The sequence below is a fragment of the Danio rerio genome, chromosome 19 (genome assembly GCF_052040795.2).
Source record: "Danio rerio strain M-AB ecotype USA chromosome 19, GRCz13ab, whole genome shotgun sequence".
Taxonomy (NCBI): domain Eukaryota; kingdom Metazoa; phylum Chordata; class Actinopteri; order Cypriniformes; family Danionidae; genus Danio; species Danio rerio.
The window spans coordinates 42522059-42549007 of NC_141039.2; the positions used below are offsets into that span (position 1 = coordinate 42522059).

The 26949-nt window shown below is 37.0% G+C and overlaps 1 protein-coding gene across 6 annotated transcripts in view; it reads left to right on the forward strand.

Annotated features, from left to right (window-relative positions):
- Positions 1-8071: 8071 nt before the first annotated feature.
- cdk6 (cyclin dependent kinase 6) overlaps positions 8072-26949 on the forward strand; it is a 79256-nt gene continuing 60378 nt past the window's right edge. For 4 of the 6 annotated variants that reach the window (XR_015945137.1, XR_015515624.2, NM_001144053.2 and 1 more), the window contains 3 exon segments: positions 8248-8535; positions 9837-10167; positions 22370-22505. Coding sequence is in view for 4 of the 6 variants with exons in the window: in NM_001144053.2 (NP_001137525.2) it covers positions 9944-10167; positions 22370-22505 (360 nt within the window). In the remaining 2 variants the exon portion in view is untranslated. 6 annotated transcript variants of the gene reach the window in all.

Below are 26949 nucleotides of genomic sequence, written 5' to 3' on the forward strand. Positions count from 1 at the left end.
ATTTAGCAACATAATTACAAAATTTTTTACATTTTTGATAGAGATTTATTAATTATTTCTCATAAGAAAATCTCATTTTTCTGCATATGGTAAAATACACAGTCTAAACATTGTAAGGCTGTACAAAAAAAAATCAATGAGAAATACAGTCAATTTTAAATAGAAAAACAGGAAATCCTTAGCACATTTACATATTTAGGTGTTTTTCTTACTGACTAAATTATTCATTTTTGATTGAAAGCATGTGTTTGTTTTCATAAACCATTACAGCTTTTACTGGGAGACAATTAAAATACTTTGCTAAGTGATAATTATCTCGACCACAGAGTTCCTTTTCATCCTTACACAAAAAGACAAAAGTAAAAAACAGCACACACACCACCACGCTGCATGTGTAAATCTTCGTTGGTTTACTCATTTATTCACTAACTCAGACGTTTCTTGACCCTGAGAATCATTTAACCATGCATATTTTGAGAATATTAGGTGGATTTTTTGCCGCTCTCTTCTTTTACATATACATTCAGTGACTCATTTGAGGCTTAAACGACATCTGTCTTTCACCAGACAGTTTCTTCTGTTTCAAAATGAGCAACAGTGAAAATACCACACGCAAACCAATGTAATTATATTGTTTTTCACAGCCTAATAAGCATGTGTATGCACGGTAATGTATTCAATCTGGGAAATGGCTCTCAGGGCCCATTTACAATGAACAATCATGATGCATAAATGTACAGGGAAGCCTTCGCAGTTATTGGTCTTTGTGTGTAATGTGCGCTTTGTGATGCAAAAAAGTTGAATTTTAAGTTGACAAGAGGGGGCACGCATTGGGGAAACTGTATTGGCAGACAAAACTACTTCAAACTCATCATCTGCCCCCATGCCGGAGCTCTTTTACTCGAAATCAATGAGCGTTCGGCATTCGGTGAACACTGAAGATGAGCAGATTCATTCACCTCAGAGCCCCCATACTGTACACACAACAATGCAGCTCATTTACAGGAAGATTCATCTGATTATCAACACTTTATGATTTCTTTTGCTGGATATCAATCTTAAAATTTGCAACAGTGGAGCAGGATTGACCTGGGATTTAAATAGAAATACAAAGATTTTTTGGTGGAGCCAGGATATTTAAGACTTTAAATATAAATATGGGTTGAATATGGAAGGTTTTTGCCAGACAGGCTGGTCTTAGTATTTCAGAAACTGCTGATCTAGTGGGATTTTCATGCAAAACTATCTCTATGGAGACAATATCCAGTAAGCAGCATAACCACTCGTTACAACCAAGGTCTGCAGAAGAGCATCTCTGAACGCACAACACGTCCAACCTTGAAGCAAATGGGCTACAGCAGCAGAAGACCACGCCTGTCAGCTAAGAACAGGAAACTGAGGCTACAATTCCCACAGGATCACCAAAATTGCACAATAAAAGATTGGAAAAACGTTGCCTGGTCCGATGAGTCTCGATTTCAGCTGCGACATTTGGATGGTAGGGTCAGAATTTGGCATCAACAACATGAAAGCATGGATCTATCCTGCCTTGTATCAACGGTTTACTCTGGTGGTGATGGTGTAATGGTGTGTGGAGAATATTATCTTGGCAGATCTTTAGCCCATTAGTACCAACTGAGCATCATGTCAACACCACAGCCTACCTGAGTATTGTTGCTGTCCATGTCTATTCCTATATAACCACAGTGTACCCATCTTCTCATGGCTACTTCTAGCAGGATAACGCGCCATGTTATAAAGCGCGAATCATCTCAGACTGGTCAATATGGACTAAAATTTCTGAGGAATATTTCCAGTACCTTGTTGAATCTATGCAACGAAGGATTAAGGCAGTTCTGAAGGCAAAAGTGGGTCCAACCCGGTACCTAATAAAGTGGCCAGTGAGTGTTTGTGTGTGTGTATATATATATATATATAATATGAAATCAGAATGTGTCCTTAAATACCATTCATTTCACACTTATTTTCTATAGTGATAACAGTATATTACCATTTTAGCTTAACTTCTCAATCCACACCAAGCTTTATAATTAACACACTATAAGATAAAGTCTAAGTATAAATAAAAATATATAAATAACAGGCAGGCTATGCGGTGGCACAGTGGGTAGCATGTTCGCCTCACAGCAAGAAGGTCGCTGGTTTGAGCCTCGACTGGGTCAGTTGGCATTTCTGTGTGGAGTTTGCATGTTCTCACCACTCCTTCGGGTGCACCGGTTTCCCCCAAAGGTCCAAAGACGAGATGAATTGGTTATGCTAAAATTGTCCGTAATGTATGAGTGTGTATGGATGTTTCCCAGTGATGGGTTGCAGCTGGAAGGGCTTAATCCCTTTAATAATCCCTTTAATTCTTTTCGGCTTAACCCCTTTAATAACCAGGGGTCGCCACAGCAAAATGAACCGCCAACTTATTCAGCATATGTTTTTTGCAGCAGATGCCCTTCCAGCCACAACCCTTCACTGGGAAACATCCACACACACATACACTATGGCCAATTAAGTTTACCCAATTCATCTAGCGCATGTCTTTTGACATGTGGGGGGAAACCAAAGGAAACTCATGCAAACACAGGGAGAGCATGCAAACTCCTCTCAAAAATTCTAACTGACCTTCTTGCAGTTAGGCAACTGCGCTACCTACTGCGCCGCCCGCTTCTGGATTATTTATGTCGTATTTAACATACAATATTAATCCAAATTTTCAGATCCACAAACTTTCCATTTACTGAAAAAGCTTGAATGGAATAGTCAATAAAGGCTTTGTATTATTTTTTCCACATTTTTCGAGTGCCTTGGGCTAACTTTTGCTGCATATGCCAGAGTAGTTGTCGGTTCATTCCTCTGTGGCGACCCCTTATAAATCAGGGACTAAGCTAATGAAAAATTAATGAACTCAAGTTAACAGTCATTAGTTACAATGGGTTTACTCACTTTTTTAAAGTAAAGTAACTCATTGCTTTTTATACTAATATGGATTTTCAGATCCTCAAGTGCGAGTTCAGCTTCTCAATCCACAGCAAGCTTTTCTTTTACTGACACATTTCAAGTATATCAGGGAAAGAGATGTTCACGATTCAATGAAAGCACTTATTGATTATTTATGCATTATTTAGTACAGAAGATAAACTGTAAGAAAGCAATTTAATAAAAAAATTAATTAAGTAAACCCGCTTTAAAATTAAAAGTAAATTATAAAAATTGAACTTAACAGTTCAGAGTTACTTAAACGTTTATAAAGTAAAGTAACTAATTGCTTTATTTACTATTCTGGATTTTTAGATGCTCCAGTGAATTCAGGTTCTTATTCCACAGCAAGGTTACTCTTTCACACATATTTCAAGTATATCAAGTACAAGAGACGCTCATGATTTAAGAAGTGGACTTATTGATTATTTATGCATGATTTAGTAAAGAAAATAAACTGTAAAATCAATTAGTTGACTTTACTTAAAAAAAATGAGCAGCATTGCTTTATCACATTTAAACTATTACAGGGAGAAAACTTTAAGCTACTTTCAAAATTGTAATTTAAAGCAACACTGACACTATTTTGTCATGTTTAATTCATTAAAAATGTCGGGTTTACTCGCTTTTTTCAGAGTAAGTAACTAATTGCTTTTTATACTGATTTTTAGGCCCCAAGTGAGAGTTTCACAGAAAGCTTTTCTTGTTCGGACACATTTCAAGTACACTCAATAAAATAACTCATTGGATGAACTTAATATAATTTCCATCCAATAAATCTGTTTATTCAATCATTCATTTTCTTTCTTTGGCTTAGTCCCTTTATTAATCTGGGGTCGCCACAGCGCATCCAGCACATGTTTTCATGCAGCGGATGTCTCTGAGAAACATCCATTCACACTCATACACTATGGACAATTTAGCCTACCCAATTCACCTGCACCACATGTCTTTAGACTGTGGGGGAAACCGGAGCACCCGGAGGAAACCCACGCGAACACAGGGAGAACAAGCAAACTGCACACAGAAACGCCAACTGACCCAGCCGAGGCTCAGACTAGCGACCTTCTTGCTGTGAGGCGACAGCACTACCCACTGCGCCACTGCATCGCCTAAATCTGTTTAGCACCTACTAAAAAACACTATTTACACAATTAAATGCAGTTGAGTTGGCCCAACATGACTTTATCAAATATAAGTTTAAATACATTTCAAGAGTTCCCACTTAGATATGCTTGGCACTTATAGCAGGTTTGGCATGCTGTCCCGGGAGAGAACCCTGAGCTCGGAGATATTTGAGCCCAGGGCTCCTGCCCGGTCTAGAAGCATATCAGGAGAACCGAGATCAGGTAGGTCTCGATCGCTCCCCCTTTAGAAGGGGAGAAAAAGGAGGAGATGGGGTGGAAGGGGGGATTCTTCCAAAATGAAGGAGCAAAGTGCAATGAGGAGAAAGTGATCCATTTATACTAAGCTAGGATCATTCTGATTGGATTATTACTGATTACGGATGAGTGGCCAGCGGTGCACAATCATATCACGTGCTCCTCTCGAAATTAGTTTATGAAACTTCACTTGTATTTTTATTTAACTTAAATTCAAAGGTTTGATAATATCATGTATCAGGTAATCCTAAATGAAGAATATTTTAAACATATTTCATTTGATTGACACTGATCTCAGAACTAATTTAGGACAGTTATTGCTCACCAAGCAAAGCAACGAACTGGATTTTTGCTAATTAAGCTGCCATCACTCAAAGCATGGGTGCTTCTGAAAGGGTGGTTATCTCAAAACTCAAAGCACTAATGAAACTCCTCTAAATCTACAAACTAAAAGTCTTTCTATTAGCTTTAAACACTTATGATTACCAGTGCTGTAAAGTAACTAATTACAAATACTCAAACTACTGCAAATGAGTAGTTTTTTTCAGGAATTGTAATTTATTTAGTAGTCTTAAACATGTGTACTTTTACTTTCCCTTATGTGCATGCTAAGTGTATCAGTACTTTTACTCCACTATTTTCCTTTAAGCTGCAGTCACTACCTTTTCTTGTCTATGGGGATTAGAAAAATTAGTCCAGTGATTTCTGTCCAATCAGATCGCACATATTACGTGAATCGCATCATAATAAACTACTTCAAGACATGGGCGATTTATAAATGTTTGGAAGCATTCAAAGTGTTCAAGAAGGTGTCCAAAATCTTTACATGCATTGACGCAGAGACTGTTTAGATGGATGTTTACTGTATGATGATGACCGAAATGGCCTTAAACACCCAGCAGGCACAAGACGTCAACACAGTGTCAGATTGACCTTGTACTCCAACGCCATTGGGACGTTGCATTTTGTTTGGAAATTTGTTTTGCATTTTGTTTGGTCTAACCTAATATCAACCAAATATCAACAGCTATTGATGTTACAGCTTGATGTTGTGTGGACGTTACCACTATGACGTCTATCAGACGTTGGATTTTGGTTGCCATACCTGCCGAATAAATGTCAGTATTTGATGTCAATATGACGTTGGCTCGACGATGGATTTTGGTCACTTTCTAACAACCTAAAATCAACCAATTATCAACGTCTAATGGTGTTACAGCTTGACGTTGTGTGGACATTACCACTGACATCTATCATGAGTTGGATTTTAGTTGCCATACCTGAAAAATAAATGCCTATATTTGACGTCAATATGACGTTGGTTTTAGATGTTGACTCGATGTTGGATGTTTGTCACTTTCCAACACAACCTAAAATCAACATCTAATGATGTAACAGTTTATTGGAGATTATAATAACATTGTCCTTAGCCGCTGACTAGACATGGAATTTTGGTCACCTGACATCACAACCTAAATCTAACCAAATATCAATGTCTTATGATGTTGTGTGCTTGCTAGGAAATAAAAATTCACTACAGAATGTTGTTTACAATAGAGGTAAGTTGGTTTTATATTCGGATATTCAGACTTTCTTCTTAATAATGTAATTTCAGAAAAGTATTCTTTGCAAATTCTAAATAGGGAAATTATATTAGCAGCCAATGACTATCAATGTACAGCATTGTTAACAGTAAAATAAACAGTGCTAATGTTGTTTTCTAGTCACACTTGCAGGTCATTTCAGACGGATTATTTGGTAAATAATAAAGGGAGTTGACACTGAACGAATGTGAGAATATAAAACCAATTTTACCTCTATAAATCATATTAGCAGCCAATGACTATGAGTACAACATTGTTCGCAGTGCATTAAATGCCATCAACCTGCCATAAGAAACATTGACTCCCTTACATTGTTCAAATCAAAACTCAAAACCCACTTATTTAAAATGGCTTTTAATACTTAATTTTATTTGCACTATTGCTGTGTATATTTTATTATTTCTTTTGTTGTTTTATTATTTTTGTTGATTGTACGGTGTCTTTGAGTTGCTAGAAAGGCGCCTTTAAATAAAATGTATTATTATTGTTATTAGATAGTGTTGCTGTTGTTTTGAAGTCACACTTGCATGTTAATTCCGATCAGATTTTCAAAGTAACAAGGTAAACAACATAGACACTTCTAAATGAACGAATGTGCGAATATAAAACCAACTTTACCTCTATACGTTTACACACATCCACAAATGACATGTAAACGCATCACCTTTTTACAGCGTTAACAGGGTATGTGCTGAGCTAGTGTGTTTCTCATACTGATAAACATCCGGTGATCTGTTATTGTGAATTTTTATTTTATTTTATACGGTTCCTTTTACAGCATCGATGTTGTAATGTCATTCAAATACAATCAGTTAAACAGACTTTGGCATTCATTTAGTTGCTCAAGCGTAAAACGAGACAAAAAGCCGTTTGCTCGCACTCGCCCGTCAGGATCAGCAGGCTAGCGCAGAAGCTCCATTGAATGTTGGAGTAAAATAAATGTTCAAATTATAAAGACATGTCTGGGAAAATGTAATTTAATGCAGTGCTTGTACAATCTGAAACCCATTTTACATCGGATATCACTCAGCCAGTAGAGATCGCTCATTTTTAAAGAAAACAGACCTTAAAAGTGCCGATTTTGCATTGGCATTCAGTTCACCGGAAACGATTAACCCAGGTTACTGGCAAATTAAAAGTCCTATTAGCACGCTTCAGCATATACCCTATCCGCTTGTTAAGTGTGGCATCACGCGAAGCGGCTTCCGGCCCCAACTGAATGGGGAGATTCATGAAATGGTAATAATAAACGTTTACAAAGCGATTTAAGGCTTTCGAAAATCACGATCGCAGTATAAATGTCCATGCCTAATATCCGATGGACAGAAAGTGATTAATTTTTTATAAATTGTTAAAATGTTGGTATTTGTTATGCAGCAAGCCCAGAGATTGTTGTGTACACTATGATTTTATATACAATTAACTTTCATGTGTGATAGGAATAAAACGTGATCATAAACGAATGATTTCTCCACTCAAATGAGTGGCGGCTTGGACCCGGAAACAGTATAAATATGTCACAAACACGTCACCACTTAACAAGCGGATACTCAGTACTCTTGAGTACTTGACTACTTTTTACCCATACTTTGAGTAATATTTACAACAGGTACTTTTACTACTTGCACTAAATTTTAGGCAAGTAATGGTACGCTTTCCACCACAGATGATTACTTCTATTGTCAACATTTCCGTCTCTTAAAGCAACTACAAATCCTCTAACCAGGTAGCTGGACCAACACAATTCCTTCATGTTGTCACAACACAAAACGCTTAAGTTTACCTAATGGTTTACAAATTTAAGTGGAATAAACATAAAACAAATAAACTGGGCAAAAAATTGACAAGAATTGTGTTGTTTCAGCTCATTTTAAATAACTAGTTTGAACAAGCTGCATTAATATTTACAAGAGACGCTCACGATTCAATGAGTGCACTTATTGATTATTATTAATTTCCATAAAACTTTCCGCAGAAGTCTTCACATCCAATAACCTTCCGCGTCCCGGCTCTATCTCTCTCCATCTCTCTCTCTTTCTATCCCCCCGGTGTGATCCCGTTTTGACACCGAGACAAAAACAAAAAAGCAGTATGAATGGTGTGCAGATCGAGCAGGCAGGGAGAAAGCAAGAGGAGGCGGTGAGTCTTTGTAGTCTACGAGGAATGCGGAAACGCTCCTGCTCTGTGTCAAACTGCTCTGAAGGGGGTCAAGCCACATTCAGCCAGCGTGGGAAAGCGAGGAGGGGACCGAACACACACACACACACACACGCCGCGTATTCCTGCAAAACTTCCAGGGGGAGCGGATCGATGAAAATCACTCGCTTATTTTGCATGCATGCATTCTGCTCTACTCAAGACGGGCTGATCGGACGATCTTTCACTTGATCCCCTGTGCCGTTTGGTGCTGCCGGAGATGGGGCTTATTCGCGCGTGCACCATCCGACTACCTGTGTGGCCCGTGGCGCGGACGCTGCATGAGCTGTGATGCGTGTGGAGACGCAGGGAAAGTTGCTGAAGTTTATGAATGACGCGACTCTCCGGGCGGAATAAGCACCAACCGGGTAACTATACTGACCATTCACGCGTTTTTGCAGTTTTTTTGCGTGGGTTGTTAGAGTTGCGCGTTCACGTGGATGGGAATAATGTGGGCGCTTTTGGTTGCGTTTATGGATATGCGCACTGCTAAAACAATGCAATCAGTAGACAACCACGTGCTCAAGGCTGTGTGGCACAAAGAGGAGCAGGGGTTGTCAGTAGGAAACTCTGAACCGTTTGGGTTTTATTGACAATGTGGGGCATGTTTTATATTTATCGGTTGGTTTTGAGAGAGTTATGATGTCGGAAGCCTATTTTTGACATACCTGTAATCTCTATAGGTTAAACATGCGAATATGTTGAGTTATTTAGAAAATAATAAGGCCTAATAATAATAATAAATCCTCATTTAAGACTTTTTATTACCACTTTACATTACAACTTTTAACTTGGTTGTTGTCAAATGTCTTTATAAATTTTCATAGGTTTAAATTTAAATACTAATATATTTAATTTGAAATATTTTGGTTATTAAAATAAAATAATAAACAACTACAACAAAATGGTACAACTGTGCTGAAGCTGTAAAATATTGTTTTATTTAAGTTTTGTATTCTGTATGATTTATTTACAGTTGTTTAAAGTTGGGAATTAATATTTTATTTAAATGTCAGTGTGGTCTAACCAACTTTGCAGGAAGCCATTTTGTTGTTACAAAAAAAGCTATAAAAAAAAAGGAAATGATGTCACAGAGGGTCCCATGTAGATCCCACTGATCTAGAACAGACCATCATAATTGAGTCAATGTCATTAATTTATAATTAACAGATTATATTGTCTTTTTGAAGAAAAATATTGAATAAGTTAACTAAATTAGTCAATTGTATTTAAAATACTATATATATATATATATATATATATATATATATATATATATATATATATATATATATATATAGTGTCACAAGTAATTTTGCTAGGTGGTTGCACCACTTGACATTTTAGCCCAAGATGCTTTCCATGTCATATAAAATGTATGAAGTATACAAAGCCTGAAAGCACGTGTGCTTTAACAAGATCTTTAATGATTTCAGGACACCATCATTTCTCATATTCTCCCACACTTTATTACTGTGCACTCCAGATGTTGATATATTAACAAGCCTATCTTTGATATTTGGCCATAAAAGCGGCAGAGTTAGCTTTGTGTATGTTGTATTTATGATTTAAGGACTTGGTACGTTATCTTCAAGCCCTAGATAAGATTTGATTTAGCTCTGATCACATTTGTGTTTACCTCTGCCTCTTTTGTGCTCGCGCTCTACAGGCAGTGCACGTGCCAGCGCCGCGCTCCCAATAATGCCTTTGTGAAATATCCGCGCGCGCTCGTCACGTTTCGGGATTCCCCGCAGATCCTCGCTGTGAAAAAAAAACATGGACAAAGAGAGCTCGACCCAGCAATATGAGCCGGTGGCTGAGATCGGCGAAGGTGCATATGGAAAGGTGTACAAGGCTCGGGATTTGAAGAACGGGGGCCGGTTTGTGGCCCTGAAAAGAGTCCGGGTGCAGACTGAGGAAGAGGGAATGCCGCTGTCCACCATCCGCGAGGTGGCGGTGCTGAGGCAGCTCGAGTCCTTTGAGCATCCAAATGTTGTCAGGTAAAAAAAAATCATAATAAAAGGAGGAATGGTGGTTCTGTTGATTAAGGATGTGTATTTGATGTTTGTACATGTCTTAGGTTTGTTTATAGGTGATAATTCCTCTTGCAGTTATAGAAAACATCACAGAAGTTATAAAGGTTTACACTAAAAATAGCCTACTGTTAACACAAAAGAAACAATCACCTTTGAACCATTAAAACTAGTATATTTGTTATGCTTTTTAATATGTTTTGTGACCAGTTCCATTAGGTATTATCTTAGACCAATGGAGACCCAAAGGACAATTATGGCTTTTATTAAAACCAATACAGTTTCCACTTTAACCATCAAAACCATTACATTTTAATGTTTTCATGCATTTTCTAACATATTCCATTGGGAATTATTGTAGAGACCCAAATCACCATCATTTAAATGGAGTTAACTTGTTAATAAAGGTTCAGCGGCGAAACCAAGTCTCACTTTGTCTCCTTAACCAATCACCTACTCCCTTAAACTTATTTAAGGAAGACCATCCCACTAGCACTGTTCTTCTCGTTCTTTAAACCCACCCTCTCTCCCTTCAATTCCTCGCTTCCCATTCACAATCCTATAACCCTCTTTACTCCTACATGTAAGTTGAATCGGGGCGTCCAATCTCTCTGCCAAACTATTACAGAGACAGTACCCCCACTCTGAGTCTCTGGGCATAGTAGGACGCCCGATCCACTTTTAGATTAGATTAGATTCAACATTATTTTCATTACACATGTACAAGTACAATGCAACGATATGCAGTTTAGGTCTAACCAGCAGTGCAAGTGCAGGATACAGGTAAACGTTTTACCTGTTTAAGTGCAGTTATAGAAAAACTATGGTGATATTTACAGATGGATGTACTATGAACATTATACAGGTTGTACCCACCTGTTTACCAGACATCCTCTTACTCCTGTTCCTTTTCATCCCACTGCTCTTCTACTATCACTTTTATCCCTACATCCCTACAGTTAAGTCAAAAATTAAATTTGTTAAGTCAGTTAAAATTTGGCGTGGGCCATGCTGGTTAAAACTTAACAATTTCCATTTTAGCGATGGACGCCAGTACTTATTAATGAATTCTGATGTGTTTTGTTACATATTTCTTTTGGAATTATTGTAGAGACCAGTAATGACCCAAATGGCCATTATGGCTTACATTAAATCTAATACAGTTTTCATTTTAACCATCAAAACCAGTAGGTAATGTTTTCTAATGTGTTTTCTTACGTAATCCATTGACCAATCATGACCCATCATGCTTTCAATTTAAAACCAATACGATTTCTGTTTTAACAATCGAAAACAGTACTTTTTAATTAATCCCATTTTGTTCTGTTATATATTCCATTAGGAATTATTGTAGAGACCCAAATGATCATTATGGTTTCCATTAAATACAAAACAATTTTCATTTACACTATCAGAACCAGTAATTTTTGATAAATTCTATTGGGTTTTGTTATATATTTCACTGTGAATTATTGTAGTGACCAGAAGAGACCCAAATAATCATTATGGTTTCCAATAAATCCAATACAATTTCCATTTTAGCAATTAAAACCAGTACTTTTTAATGAATTCTAATATGTTTTGTTACGTATTCCATTGGGAATTCTTGTAGAGACCCAAATGACCATTATAGTTTCATTAAAACCAATACAATTTCCATTTTAATGATCAAAACCAGTACTTTTTAATTAATTCCAATGTGTAATATTCCTTTAGGATTTATTGTTTTTTGGCATGCCATCAATAAAAGACGAATAAATTACAAGTAAAAAGCCAAAGAACCATTATGTTTTCCATTAAAACAGATACAGTTTTTCTAATATATTCATAAAAACTCCTACAAATCCAATGACGACTTTCATAGGATTGCAGAAAGACAAGTCAAAATATAATGTTAATTATAAAGTCAACCCAGTGCTAAAAGGACTGAGACTAAATGCTAGTGTTTTTAAGAAAAGCCTGATGCTATAATGAAAACAGCATTATTCCTCATATTGCAAGTTTCATTTCCTGCACCTTTCTCCGGCCCTCAATATTTTTAATACGACTGCTGACATATCCTTTTCCTGATATCAGAGGTTATTAAACATGAAATCCTGTCCCCGTCAGTCATTAAAAATGTTTGGGCATGTTACGTTCACCTCTAATCTGCAGGAGATCTGAGAAATGTTGGCAGCTATCAAACATTCCTACCCATAAAAAAAGAAAGGTTTCCTAAAATGATCCATAACGTAAAGCAATAGGCATGATAAGTTGTTTGGTGAACAATTAGTAAAGACACAAGTCACGCCTGTGATTTCCTGCCACATCATTTCAAACTCATCGACCCCTGTTGAAGGGACGTCCCCTAAGATCTTCGAGAAACTCAAGATGCTTCTTTTAGTTGAAGATGACTGCATAAATTTGGTAATTTTGCCTCCATTGGCGGATTTTTGTTGTACCACACAGTTTCCAGTTACTCAAATAACTCAAGTGTAGAGAGTTCATTATTCAAATCTTAATAATCCAATAGAAAATGTAAATCTAAATCAAGACGGGTTGCATTACAGTGGCTGCCATACTAAATCACACACAAAAAAATGCAGTTCTCCACAAAAAAGATGACCATTTTGTTTTATACTTTTTAAAAACTGCTTGGATATGCACATAAATAGACTATAATAATAAAAAAAACTAATGTTTCAAATCTATACAAAAAAAGAGATGTTCATTATAAAGTTTTCAGTCTTGTTTAGTGGAAATAACTGCTAAAGTCATCATCTAGATCAAGCTAGATCTTGACATTGTATAATGTCATATTGCACAATTTTCCTACGTGTTGCTTCCTTGCTAGAAAGCAAAAATATCACAAAATTTCCACACAGATGGTGTGAATGACAATAGCAATTGATCAGAATAAAGCAGTGAGTTGTTTTGAGATATAACTGCTGTTTTCAGCTAAAAAAAAAATCCCTTTTGGCAATTTTTTTACACAACAACATGCAAATTTATTTCAGAAAGTTGTTCCAGTATCATCTTTGTGCGACTTGTAAAACCTTTTTAAGCATTATGTTCATACATCAGTCTATAGGCATGCGCATGTACAACCAAAACAACAATGGTGGATTACAGGGATGTAGTTTCTTTACAAATTGAAATCACCAACTACTGGCTTGGCATGCATAATACAGTCCTCCTAGTTGTTTTTTGTGGGTCATTTATATGCAAATCAAACCTTTTCTGTGTTAAATAAACGCACACTTAATGCATATACAATAATTGCAATATCTACTCTTCATTAAAGTAATTGAATTTGTTTTTTTTTTCATGTGAGCATATGCCATATTGATGACAGTATATGTAGCTATACCTGTTAATAACAGATCAATCACATTTTATTCACCAAAACCAATACAATTGTAATGCTTTCTAGTGTGTGTTGTGACATATTCCATTAGGATTTAAGGTAGAGTCCAATAGAGATCCAAAGGACCATTATTGTTTCCAGTTTAACCATCAAAACGATTACATGTTAATGGTTTCTAATGTGTTTTGTTACACATTCCATTGGGAATTATTCTAGAAACCCAAATGATCATCATAGTTTTCATTTAAATCAAGAATATTTTTAGATTAAACGATCAAAACCAGTACTTTTTAATGTATTATGATGTGTTTTTGTTTATTCCATTGGGAATTATTGTAAAGACCAGTAAAGACCCAAATTACCATTATGGTTTCCATCGAAACAAATACAATTTAAATTGCTTCTATCAACACCAGTACTTTTTAATAAGTTCTGATATTTTTTGTTGCATATTCTATTGAGAATTATTGTAGAGACCAGTAAAGACCCAAATGGCCAGTATAGTTTCCGTTAACCAATTCAGTTTTCACGTTATCCATCAAAACTAGTACATTTTAATGGTTTCCGTTGCGTTTTGTTACATATTCCATCGGGAATTATTGTAGAGACCCAAATGACCATCCTGGTTTCTATTTAAAACCAATACTATTTCCATTTTAACAATCGAAACCAGTACTTTTTAGTAGATTCTAATGTCTTTTCAAGTTCAATTTATTTGTATAGCACGTTTCCAACTGCCACAAGGCTACACAAAGTGCTTTACAGAGAAAAAATGAACAAACAGTATGGGCATAATAAGCAATAACAGCAATAAGCATATGATATGAGAGAGCATAAAAGGTGTGAAATTTGCCTAATTAATAAGATACTACCACAGTTAACCACACTGAGAAGATTATGAACAAGACAGTTTGACCCCGCCCCCAACCCCTGAAGGGATGGACTTATGCTAGAAGAGACCTAGAAAATAAAAGTCTTTAAATTAGACTTAAAAACTGGCAGTGCCACTGCCGAAGCCTTTTTTTAGTTCTAACGGCAGCGTGTTCCAGAGGCGAGGTCCGGCTATGGCAAATACACTTTCTCCCCTACTTTGAGATTTTTGTTACATATTCCATTAGAAATTATTGTAGAGACCAATAAAGACCCAAATGATCATTATGATTTTCATTGAAACCAATGCAGGTTTCACTTTAACCATCGAAACGAGTACATTTTCATGTTATCTAATGCGTTTTGTTACATATTCCATTAGGAATTATTGTAGAGACCCAAATGACCATCATTATTTTAATCAAAAACAATACAATTTCCATTTTAACAATTCAAACTGGTACTTTTTAATGTATTCGGATGTGTTTTGTTGCTTATTTTATTGGGTGAAATTGCAGAGACCAGTAAATACTAAAATGTCCAATGTGGTTTCCATTAAAACCAACACAATTTCTGTTTTAACTGTCAAAACCAGTACTTTTTAACGAATTCTAATGTGCTTTGTTGCATATTCCATTAGAAATTATTTCAGGAATTACTTTTTTCCATTAAAATCAATGCAATTTAAATTTCATCTATCAAAACAAGTAGTTTTAATGAATTCTGATGTGTCTTTATACACCTTTAGCAAGTAAGTAGAGTATTGAAAATTAGCCATGTATCTCTTAGCATTGGATTCAGGATTACAAAGTCTTCCAACAACAGTTATGTGGCTCCCCATTGTTTTGGTAATTACTTTGTCAAATGCAAATGGTACCATTGACGCATGCACCTTTCAGACAGTTCACCTTTGCTTGTCAACTGCAAGTGATATCTATTGTTGACCTTTATGTGCAGATGTGAAACCATTGATGCGCAAATGTCTGTGAGCAGTCTGCTTTCTTTTCTGACTGCAAATAGATGCATTTTATTTCCCCATTGTCCGTGTCTGGCATCAAGGCCGTCTTGTATTGTTTAGGTAATGTGTTGATATTTTTAGCTTGCTGGCTTATGAATGTCAGAGTTGGTTGGTGGATGGAAAATCTTGTTTTGAGATCATTGGCGTCCCTGTAAGGGGAGTTGTTGCAGCTAATAGATTAATGGCTTGGTTTGAAGGACTTGGTTCATTCAATTGAAGGCAGAACTCGCGTCATTGGCTGGCCTAGCTCAAGGCCTCAACCTTGCCTTACAGCTTTGTGCACCAGAAGCTGCTTGACCGTAAAAAAGTCTGGATTGCAAATGTCGTTCAAGGACTTGAAATAGTCTATTTGTTAATATCCACATTGCTTTTCATATGAACTCAAATGAAGATCATGTCCGCATTTATCCAAAGAGCATCTTGAGATTTAATGAAAGAATGTGAGTGGTGTCATAAATGTGCGTATTTGATTAATTAAAGGGCCCTGTTATGCAAAAAATAACATTTATAAGAGGTTGTGTGTCAATAGTGTGTGAATATAGCCAGCCTTAAATGGTAAAAATTGATCAATTCTATTTCTTATAATCACACTTGATCAAACACTTTGATTGGCATTCTCCCTTTGTAACTGTCATCAAAGGAGGAAACCCCCACCGATTAGTGATTATCTCCCCCTCATTAGAATAAACAGCCCTGAGTGCGAAGCAGCCATCCGCCATTAGAGTTTTCACCTGCTGAAGATATTATCAGTGACTAAGACTTTGTTTAAACTGGTACGTTTTAGTTTTGAATTGCTTTAGCTTTGCTACAGTTAAACCTTCCATCTACACTATCCCAGAGTTTTTGAGGCCTGAAAACTGAGCTTTTTGAAAACGCTGAAGAGGCCGTTTTCGTTTCAAAACGCTGCTGCTCTGTGTCAGTGTGAATGGGGAAAACGGAGGCATCGTTTTCAGGAGGCATGGCTGCAGACATTTGTCTTTAAAGTGGGACTTTTTCTGAATATCAAGTACACAAGGTTCAGTCTTGCATCCTTATAAGTTCAGACTTCACAAGTTTGATATGAAAAACAAACTCCCGAGGACACATTGAGTAATCTTTAAAGTGAACAGTGTACTTTATAACGTCATTCACATCGCTCTCGCTACATTGCTTCACTTTCTTAACAATAAAATGAAAACATGATATAAGGAACTGCCTGTTTTCATTTTGATATTAGCAACCTAACAGACACTAAAAATGTTAAAGCGTCGTGTAGCTACATATATAAATGACCGTCATTTTCACCGTATGTATATTTATAACAGACTGGAGACTTATAACATTACTGCCTCCTTTCGTTTTCATTGAAAAATACGAAACATACCCTGTCACCTTTGCTGAATATCAGTTTTAATAATCAATAATGGCCATTATAAATGTATAACGTACAATAAGTTTATACATATAGAAAATAAAGGCAAGCAATCAGTCAAATGTGCAGAATCAGTGTACATGAATACATAAATTAACACATGAACTTACAATAAGTAATAGATTCAAAATAGCGAAGAGTCGTTAGATAGAGACAAGATGAATTAAATATCACGTTTAACAACTACAGTGAGATGAGATCCAGATCCTTGATGAACTGTCCGACGTGCGCTGCTCTCACCTGGGGAGCTGTGCTCAAAGCATGCACTGACTGTCTGGAACTCAGACATGCGCATACACTGCAGAGCATCCCAGAGTGTGTTTGTGTGGTCACAGGATGTGCATTTAAAGCGGTATAGTGTGGACGGAGATCTATTTAGAAACTTGGTGAAACACCAATGTGGACATGGATCGTTTTCGTTCTAAAACGGCATTTTTTAAACTAAGGCCCTGTTTACACTAGTGCGTTTTAGTTTTAAAATGGCGTTTTAGATCAAAAACGATCCACGTCCACACTAGCGTTTTACCTAGCGTCTCTGAACATATCTCTGTCCACACTACGCCACCAAAAAGTATATCACGTGACCATTCGCGCACTCTGGGCATGCGCGTTCTAGTATAAACAGGAAGCATGCGTCTCGCTCGGCATTTGGTTATTGTTAGTCAACAAACACCGGTTGAACATTAAACGCGATGGCAAAGAAAGCAAGAGAGGTATTTTTGTGGACAGACGACGAGGTCGAGTTGTTACTAAACGTAACAAATGAATAACTGCACAATGGCGCCTAAAACAGACAATAGTGCAAACACTGCTTCCATTTCTGTGCCCATGTTGTTGTTTACAGTACTGTCTTCCGGTAGCGTTAAAGACATGTGTTATAGTCATGTGATAGAGGCTTGACGAATAAGGGAAGGATACAGTGACGAAGGCAATGACACAAAAGCCCTAATCAGGTAGCGAATCTCAGCAGTCCCGCCTCCGTTTTCAGATGACTCCGTTTTTCCTCATCCACACTAAGACGGAGCAGCAGCGTTTCAGAATGAAAACGGCCTCTCCAGCGTTATCAAAACGCTCAGTTTTCGGCGCTCAGAACTCCGGCGTAGTGTGGACGGATGGCGTAACCATAGCAAAACTTATGCGTTTTAAAACGAAAACGCATTAGGGGCCTAAAACAAACAAACAAACACTGCAGTGTCCATAGACTTTGTTAGAGTTTGTAGCTCCACCAATCTCATTTGAATTTAAAGTTACCAAAATAGCACAATTTGGATCAAAGCCTAAAAGGGACGGTTTCAAAGAGTTATGAAACATTATTTGTGAGATATGTTGGGCTGCAACTTTACAAACACACTCTAAGGGCATCAGAGACTCATTTTAGATCTTGTAAAAAAGGGTATAACTAGTCCCTTTTAATGACAATTACTGTATAATCTGAAATATTTATCTTTTTTTTTTTACATCATAAGAGTTTAAATTCTTTCATTAGGGTTTGCAGAATTTTGAATCCCAATTGCATTTGTATTTAGGCAATACAGTGTACATACTCTTTGTAGAATTCAAAGGGGGAAAAAAGAAGTCAATGTAAGAAAATAGGTTTAAATGGAACACTGGTATTAATGGATGCAAGAGGCTCAAGAATTCTATAGGGCCGTGTGTTTGGAAAGTGCAGGCAACCTCTCAGTGCTTATAATGAGAATATTATTCATGCCATATGTTTTGTTGGTTAAGAGGCTTCATTGTGGAGGCTCAATCTGGATTCCAGCAGAAGCGTTTCCTGGAGAAGTTCAGTGCATGATGTCATGGGATCGGGTAACGTTACCGTGAAAGATTCTTTTGGTAGATTAGGGATATTTGACTTTGTCTTTCACTAAAAGTCAAAGGATAATTCATTATCTTCTACAGCGACGTCAGGCAATTAGAGAGCGTGCCTTGCAGAACAAGCAGTAATTTTAGTGCTTTGGCATTGTTGCTTCAGGATGAAGACATGTTTTGCCTTGGGGAAAGTCTCAGGCCATGTTCCCACTTATCCATTTTTCTGTCCATGCTTGTTTTTATGCAACAAAAACACATCTTTTTAAAAACAGTCGCAGTGTGGACTGTGAAAACAGAGGTTTTTGTAGATGATCATGCAGTTTTTAGTCATGTGACCAATTCAGCGAAGATGGTGGACGACAATTTACAGCGGTTTGTTTTTGGTTGCTTTCCATTTGGACACCATTATTACAGATTATTGTCCCTTTGTAGATACATACTCCAGATTGCTTCAAAGGATGCAAAGGCTGCATCCAAAATCACCTACTACTCAGTAGGTACTGCATTTGAATTTGAATGTACTACTTGACTGTTAGAAAAGTACGTTCTATATAGTATGAATGCGAGCAGTATGTACTTTTGTTGTGATCATGTGACCTGTCCGCATCAGTTGCGTTGCTTCACTCCCATTCATGAGTTCTCTTGTGGGGCACACCTGCCTACACTCCCGGCAGGTTTTTTTTCCCGGGAGTCTTGCGTATTCTAGACCCATCTCCCACCCCTCTCCCGTATTATTCTGTCTCCGAGAAAACTCGGATTTCCTCAGCTTTTTGGTACAATCCCAATGTGCGCCGAACCCAACACGCAACCGTCTTCATACCCGCTCTCCGCTCTGTCTTGGTGCATCATGGGATAGCGTAGCATCGGATGCGCACTTCAGATTCTCGCAGAAAGTAGTAGCTTGTCTGGGTACTTCTCGTATACTGTTTTTCGAATTCTATGAATTCAGACATACTGCCTGGCTCACATACTGTTTTTAGCGTAATATATAGTATGGAAGTATCAGTTTCGGACACAGTCAAAATATTTACTCAGCTGTTATTTTATCACCCTCTCTAGTCTATATTCTTTCTTGCATTTGCAACTTCATAACAATGCTAATTGCAGCAAAGTCTGTCCTTTAAAACATGGGTTCCTTAACTGTTCAGCCCGCGACTCACAAAGTGACAATGCCAGTGACTCGCGACCCCCAATATCCTCTGAAGTGGTTATAAATACAGAAACCTTGCATGCAATGGCGCACACACACACACACCAAGAGACCCAAGTCTATTCTTCGCTTTTTTTTTTTTAATGTATGTGAGTTCTGTAAATGGGCCAGAAAGTTTAATCTGTTATAAAATCAATCTGCTGCATCTGACGCTATTGCTGTGTCTTTAATGTAATTTAATTACCCCAGGGGTCGCAATCCAATAGAACTAGTTACTAAAAGCTACCTTTTTTTTTTCTCTTCAGTAGGTTATAGATACAATATGGTCATTCTTATAGTTTAATATTCACCAGGTGACCCCCCCCCCACCCCCTCCTTCAATTTCCAGTGATTCCTCTGTGGGTCCCAACCCCCACTTTGAGAACCACTGTTTTAAAAAAGCGTCAATAAATTGCTGCAACATTTTAAAGAGCTGAAATTAATGAAGCTCAAAGCGTGTTTTGTCAAACCATGCGCAGGGACGAAAACATTTTCTGTCATTTCAAAGTGGACGAACAACTTTTTAGGAAACAATTGAGAACGATTGTGTGGACGTGGAATGTTTTTTGACACAACACTTTTAATTGCACATTATATTGTAAAATCTGCCTAAACTAAGCCCCTGATATACTCATTTATACTCGCTCTTTGTTTAGGGGTAAAAATGCGTTTGAAATGCGTATGCCACAGTATACTGCAAGTGACATTTGTATAAATAGGTAAAATATGTGTTGTCAATAACATATTAAACAAACAATATGAATGGCAGCAGTGAGAAAACAGCCGTTAAGAAAGCATCTGATTATCGAATTTGATGTTGTCACATTTGTTATATGTAATTCTTTATAGAATTGACTACTCTGATACAAGCAGCTTTACAGCTTAAAAAAATCAGTTATAGTGGTCCCTCGCTATAATGCGGTTCACTTTTTGTGGATTTTTTTCGTGCATTTTGATATGCTTTTTTCTACATCACATTGTGTTCTGCATCCTGACTGGCATAAATCTTCGATCGCTAGCAGTGTGACACAGAAGTGTTGTACTTTGTTTGCAAGTTTTCTCCCCACAATGTTGACAAAACATTCTGCAATGTCAAAGGCACCCAAAGGCAGATGAACGCTAAAGGAAGGTAGAAGTTACGCGGCTGTAGGGCGCCATTACGATCAACTTGATATTTGGTTTCATTTTACAATACTGGATTTATTTTTCTTCAAAAGTTTGAACTTTGAGAGTGAGAGTTTAAATGAGAGAAAAGTGTGGAAATCCTAATGCCTGTCTCAGAAAAGTGTATAAAGTGTGTAGTGAGGGGTTTTACAGCCTTAAAACATCTAAAATAATTGTAAAAATAATAAAGCTGACTACTTCGGCGATTTCTCCAACTGCGAGATATTTTTAGAATGCATCTGCCACGAATAAGGAGGGACAACTCTACTTAAAAGTTAGTAACATCGTATGTTTTTATAATAATGCGCATATTTACCTTATTTAAGTTAACTGGTTTACACACTTTTTAAAGTAAAGTCAACTAATCTCTTTCTACGATGTGGAATTAAGCATAAAATAGTAACAGTAAACCTTAAATAATCAGCTTTTACCAGTAGAAGTCTAAAGGTGTTTACTTGTAAGAGCATTGCTCTGTAATGGCTTGTTTCCACGGACTGGTACGGTACGGTTCGGGTCGGTACAGGTCACCTTTATCAGGCTTGCGTTTCCATTACCAAGGGTGGGTGTGGGGTATGACTGAGAGTTTCAGTTGACATAATTTTCACTCGAGAAAATGTCTACAGTAAAGCCATACGGGTTATTCACATATCATATGAGAAGCGCTTCTCACAAAACAGATGCTTTATACACACAAATACTTGTGTATAAATGTTTATTACTAACTTTTCTATGAACAGGATTTGATTATTACTGCAGATCCATGACAGTGCGAAATAGCCTACTGTAACGTCTGCAATTTTATAAAATAAATAAATAAATGCAACACATATGAACACATACAGACCCTTACAATCTCTGATATGTTACCAACTACAGAAGAAGTACATACAGCAGACATTTAGTCCTTAATTAGGTTAAAAACAACACAAAATATAGCCTACGGTCAATGAAAACCTCTCATCTGTGTCTGTAATCTTTAGCAGCACATAAAGCCTCCTGTTAGAGAGTAATTCCATCATTCTAAGTTCATATTAGCTTCACCTTTTGGTACCCTTTCTCTGTGTTTGGTACCCTTTTGAAAGGGTGCCAAAAAAGTGGTACGGTTAGGTACACCTTTGACAGTGGAAGCGGCCATAAAAGTGTATCGAACCGTACCGTATCACTCAGTGGAAACGGGCCATAAAGCTAGTTCAAACTCCAACCTAACTTTGTTTTAAAAAGTGATCTTTAGTTTTTTTCAGAAGTCTTTTGGGCCCTTAAATCACACATGAACTTGTCAAAACTCATGTTAAATATTTAACAGACGTGACTCACACAGCTTTTAATGAAAGTGCTCTTGATTGTCTTTCCCTCATCCAGGTTGTTTGACGTATGCACAGTTTCCAGGACTGACCGGGAAACCAAACTAACTTTGGTCTTCGAACATGTGGACCAGGATCTAACTACATATTTGGAGAAAGCACCTGATCCGGGAGTGCCACCTGAAACCATAAAGGTACCATCACACCAGCATATTCATCTCAGCACTTAAAATCTTCCAATGAAGCTGTAAAGTGTTGACTTTAGCCCACAGCATTTATAGTTCAAGGTCAATATAAATCAAATTAAGCACTGTTTACTTTTTAAAATGTATATTTACTGTAAATCCTGTTTTTATTATTTTATTATATATTTTATAAATATTCGGTCCTCCCAGCAACAAATCCATTCTTACATTAAACATACCCATATAGACATGAGCTAAATGTTTGGGATGCAATACATGTTTATATAGAAATGAATGTCAGCAGCATTTTAGCTGAATGTGCAGTCATCCCATCTAATCTCTGCTGGAGGAGCTCAGGTAACACCTTCTGTAACAGTGCTTACTATCAGGTGAAGAAAAGCTGAATTGTCACATTTTTCTGATGGTTTGGAAGAGGCGACCAAATGAGCCGTTTCAAAGCTGCTGTGCTCTTTATAAAAGTGACAGTGTAAAATGCCACACGTTCGCAAATAACAAGCTATTTTGCGCGGAAATTTACTTTCTACATCTACTTTCTATAAGTTTATATTTGGGCATTCCCTTTTAACATCAAATTACAGAATTAATATAAAATTAAAAGAACTTTTATTTTGAAAATAGGCTAATTTGACAGGTCACCTAGAGTTAGACTGTTGAGTTTTACTATTTTTGAATTCATTCAGCCAATCTCCGCGTCTGGCTGGAACACTTTTAGCTTAGCTTAGCTTAGCATAGATCATTGAATCAAACCCTTAGCATTAAAAATGCTCAAAAATGAGAGAGGGATCTGGATGCAGACCTGGTGCAGTGCAATCTGAGACTGCATCCAATGCTTTTTAATGGGCTCACCTAACCCCACCTCTAACCCTACCCGTCACAGTGACGCCAATGCGCTCCATTTGAGTGCATTGTGTCTGACATTGCATCGCTATTTGATGCAATCTCAGCTTGCATCATAAAGGCTGCATCCAGATACTATTGAAAAATAAGCAAAGAGTTTCAGTAATTTTCTTATTTAATGCTTGTCTCTTCTGTATTTACATAGTGTACTTAGGCTTACGATTTCATATTGACGGAAGTCAGCTGATTTTCAAGAAAATTCATAAATTCATAGGAAAATTATCGAAACTCTTTGGTAATTTTTAGCAAAAGGCTAATGGTTTAATCTGATTCAGTGAACTATCCTAGCAGGCACAAGATGTCAACATGACGTCAGATTGGCGTCGTACCCCTAACCGAACAACAGACTGACCTTAATGTCCAACGTCCAACCTAAAATCCACCAAATATCGACATCTAATGATGTTACAGCGTGACAATATGTAGACGTTACCACAATAATGTATATCAGACCTTGTATTTTGGTTGCCATACCTGACGAATAAATGTCAGTATTTGACGTCAGTATGACATCGGTTTAAGTTTCCAACACAACATAAAAAAAACAACCAAATATCAACATCTAATGAAGTTACAGCTTGACGTTGTGTAAACGTTACCACTATGACATCTATAAGACGTTTTGTTTGCCATGCCTAATAAATAAATGTCAGTATTTGACGTCAGTATGACACTGGTCTAAGGTCAAAGTCAAAGGTTGGTTTATGTTGGCTTGATGTTGGTTTTTGGTCTCTTTTTGGTCACAACCTAAAATCAACCAAATATCGACATCTAATAATGTTACAGCTTGACGTTAACCACTATAATGTATATCAGACGTGGGATTTTGGTTGCCATACCTGATGAATAAATGTCAGTGTTTGACGTTAGTATGACACTGGTCTAAGGTTGGTTTATGTTGGCTTGATGTTGGTTTTTGGTCTCTTTTGGGTAACAACCTAAAATCAACCAAATATCAGCTTTGTCCTTAGACGCTGACTAGACATTGAATTTTAGTCACTTGATGTCACAACCTAAATCTAACCTAATATTAACATCTTGTGACGTTGTGTGCCTCCTGGGGTGCTAAGCTAAGCTAAAAGTGCTCCTGCTAGATCCAAAGATCAGCTGAATGGATTAAAAAATTATACAAAATGGTAAAACGTTAAATTTTGTTCTTAAGTGGTCTTAAAATGACAATACTTCATCATACTTCATATCACTTATCACAAACATTTCAGAGACAATGAATCCCACAACTCCACGGGTGTTGCTATTAGGCTTTTTTAAATTCTATATATACATCTTTTAAAAGTCCATGTGAAATCAGAATTTACAGTGTGAACATTGTTATACTTTAGGAGAGCAAGTCATTTGTACAAGCTAATCCACTGAATTTTTAAGTTTGTTTTGTTTTCAAATAAATTCGGAGCATTTGCTTTCACTTTCGGAGTGATGGTGCTTGTCCGTTAATGTTTGTTTGCTGCTTTAGCCACAATATTCTTAATCACACCCCTCGGATGATGTGCAAAAATAAAGCCACACCCCTAGAGCTGGGCCAATAAACGATATTATATCGAATCGCGATCAAATTTATGTCAATAACGATGATAAGTTCTGGACTTTTTTAATCTATATTGATCTAAGAGCCAATCACACTGCAGAAATGAACAAATGGAATCTAAAAGTGCGCTAATAATATAAATGTACCGAATTTTCAGCCACCAAAAATGTATCTGTTGAAAATATGTAATGCCATTTATTGGACCCTCTAATTTTTCTTTTTAATGACTTCAGTCATTGTTGAGTTATTCTTTTAAATCTGTAAGTTTTCACAACTTATATCAAAATATATATTGTTATCTTGAATATGGAAAATAATGATTGAGATGGCATTTTTGAAATATCGCCCAGCCCTACAAGCCCCCTACTCCGTTTCAAATGAAAGTACATCAGCATACTGAAGCAAGTCTCAGCAACTTCCGGTTCACACGGAGTCTATTAAGAGTCATTTTTATTTCCCTGCACCATGTTCTCAGCCGTTTTATAACAAAATAACAACGTTTTTTTTTCTTCGTTTGTACTTTGAGGCCTGTGAGCACAAAAAACGAGCAACTGCAGATGAAGGATGGAGCTCCCTCAGATCACAGAGTCCTGTGCTTTTGATGGGCAGTGCATGTGGTGGATGGGCTTCTAATTAAAGGCCTGCTTGCCTGTGTGCCTCTATTTTCATTCAGCTCTGGCTTTCACCAAAGATTGGCCAGAGGAATGTTGCTTCAGCCTGTGTGTGTGTTCATTCAAAGGAGGGTTTGTGTATGTCTGTTTAGTGGCCTCCATCTCAGCCTTGGACTAGAAAAAACCTTCAGACTGCAAGGGGCATCCTTAAAGAGCAATAAGTCATTCAGGCTAGATATCACTTTCCCTTTTTCTAGAAATAATCCTTGTGTATGTGTGTGTGTGTGTGTCGTGTCAGTGCTCATCCGGAAAGCTCTGAGCGGAAATGTTGGATTTTGTTTTTGTCCCGATCGTCTACTCTCCTGTAATCGGTTCTGTCTTTTCTTTTCCCACATGCTAGTCTTACAAATCCATTCATCATATTTCGCTCCATCTCCCCCCCCCCAGGACATCTTACATTGAGCACTGGAACGAACCGTATCTCTCTCTTTGTCACTCGTGCCAATATGAAATAGAAACAGAAGCTAAGAAACATTTGCAAAGTTAAAAAGGGGCACCTTAGGGCTTTCCTGTGGAAGTTTTGTGTATCAATAAGGAAGGATTGTGTATCGAGAGGGACTTTGAACATTACACTTGCTCTTGGTTTGAGTCTCTGGTTTGCATGTTAAGAGAGAGATATGTAGTTTCTTTAAATTTCTCCTAGTGATGGTTAGAGATGAACTAAAATAACTAAAAAGCTATATATTTAAACTATTATACTGTATTATGTTATCATATTATACTAATGTAGTACTACTATACTTATATTTATTTATATATATATATATATATATATATATATATATATATATATATATATATATATATATATATATATATATAAATATAAGTATAGTAGTACTACATTAATTTAAAAATACATTAATTAATTTACATAAATATAAGTATAGTTATATATATATATATATATATATATATATATATATATATATATATATATATATATATATAAATATAAGTATAGTTAAAAATAAGTATAGTTAAAAATATAAAAATAAAAGCCCCGAAATTTTTTTTTTTTTTTTTCTACTGCGTTTTCGGATTTCGCCGCGTTCTCACCGTCACAAAACTCGTTCACTTAATTTTTGGGATTCTTTTTTCGTCTTACCTGATTCTCGGAACCGCTCTTCCCCGTACTCGAAACCGGTCGCCGTGGTCGAGTCCTCTCCGCATCTCGAGCCTGCCGACGTTACACAGTGAGCTGAGTGGACAAACGGGTTTCAGCGGTGAAGCCCTCCGCAAGGAGGTAAGGCAAGCGCGAAAGGGAATGGCGTCATACCGCCCCGCAGCGTTCGCTTGAAAAAAATAAACGCGGCGGGGC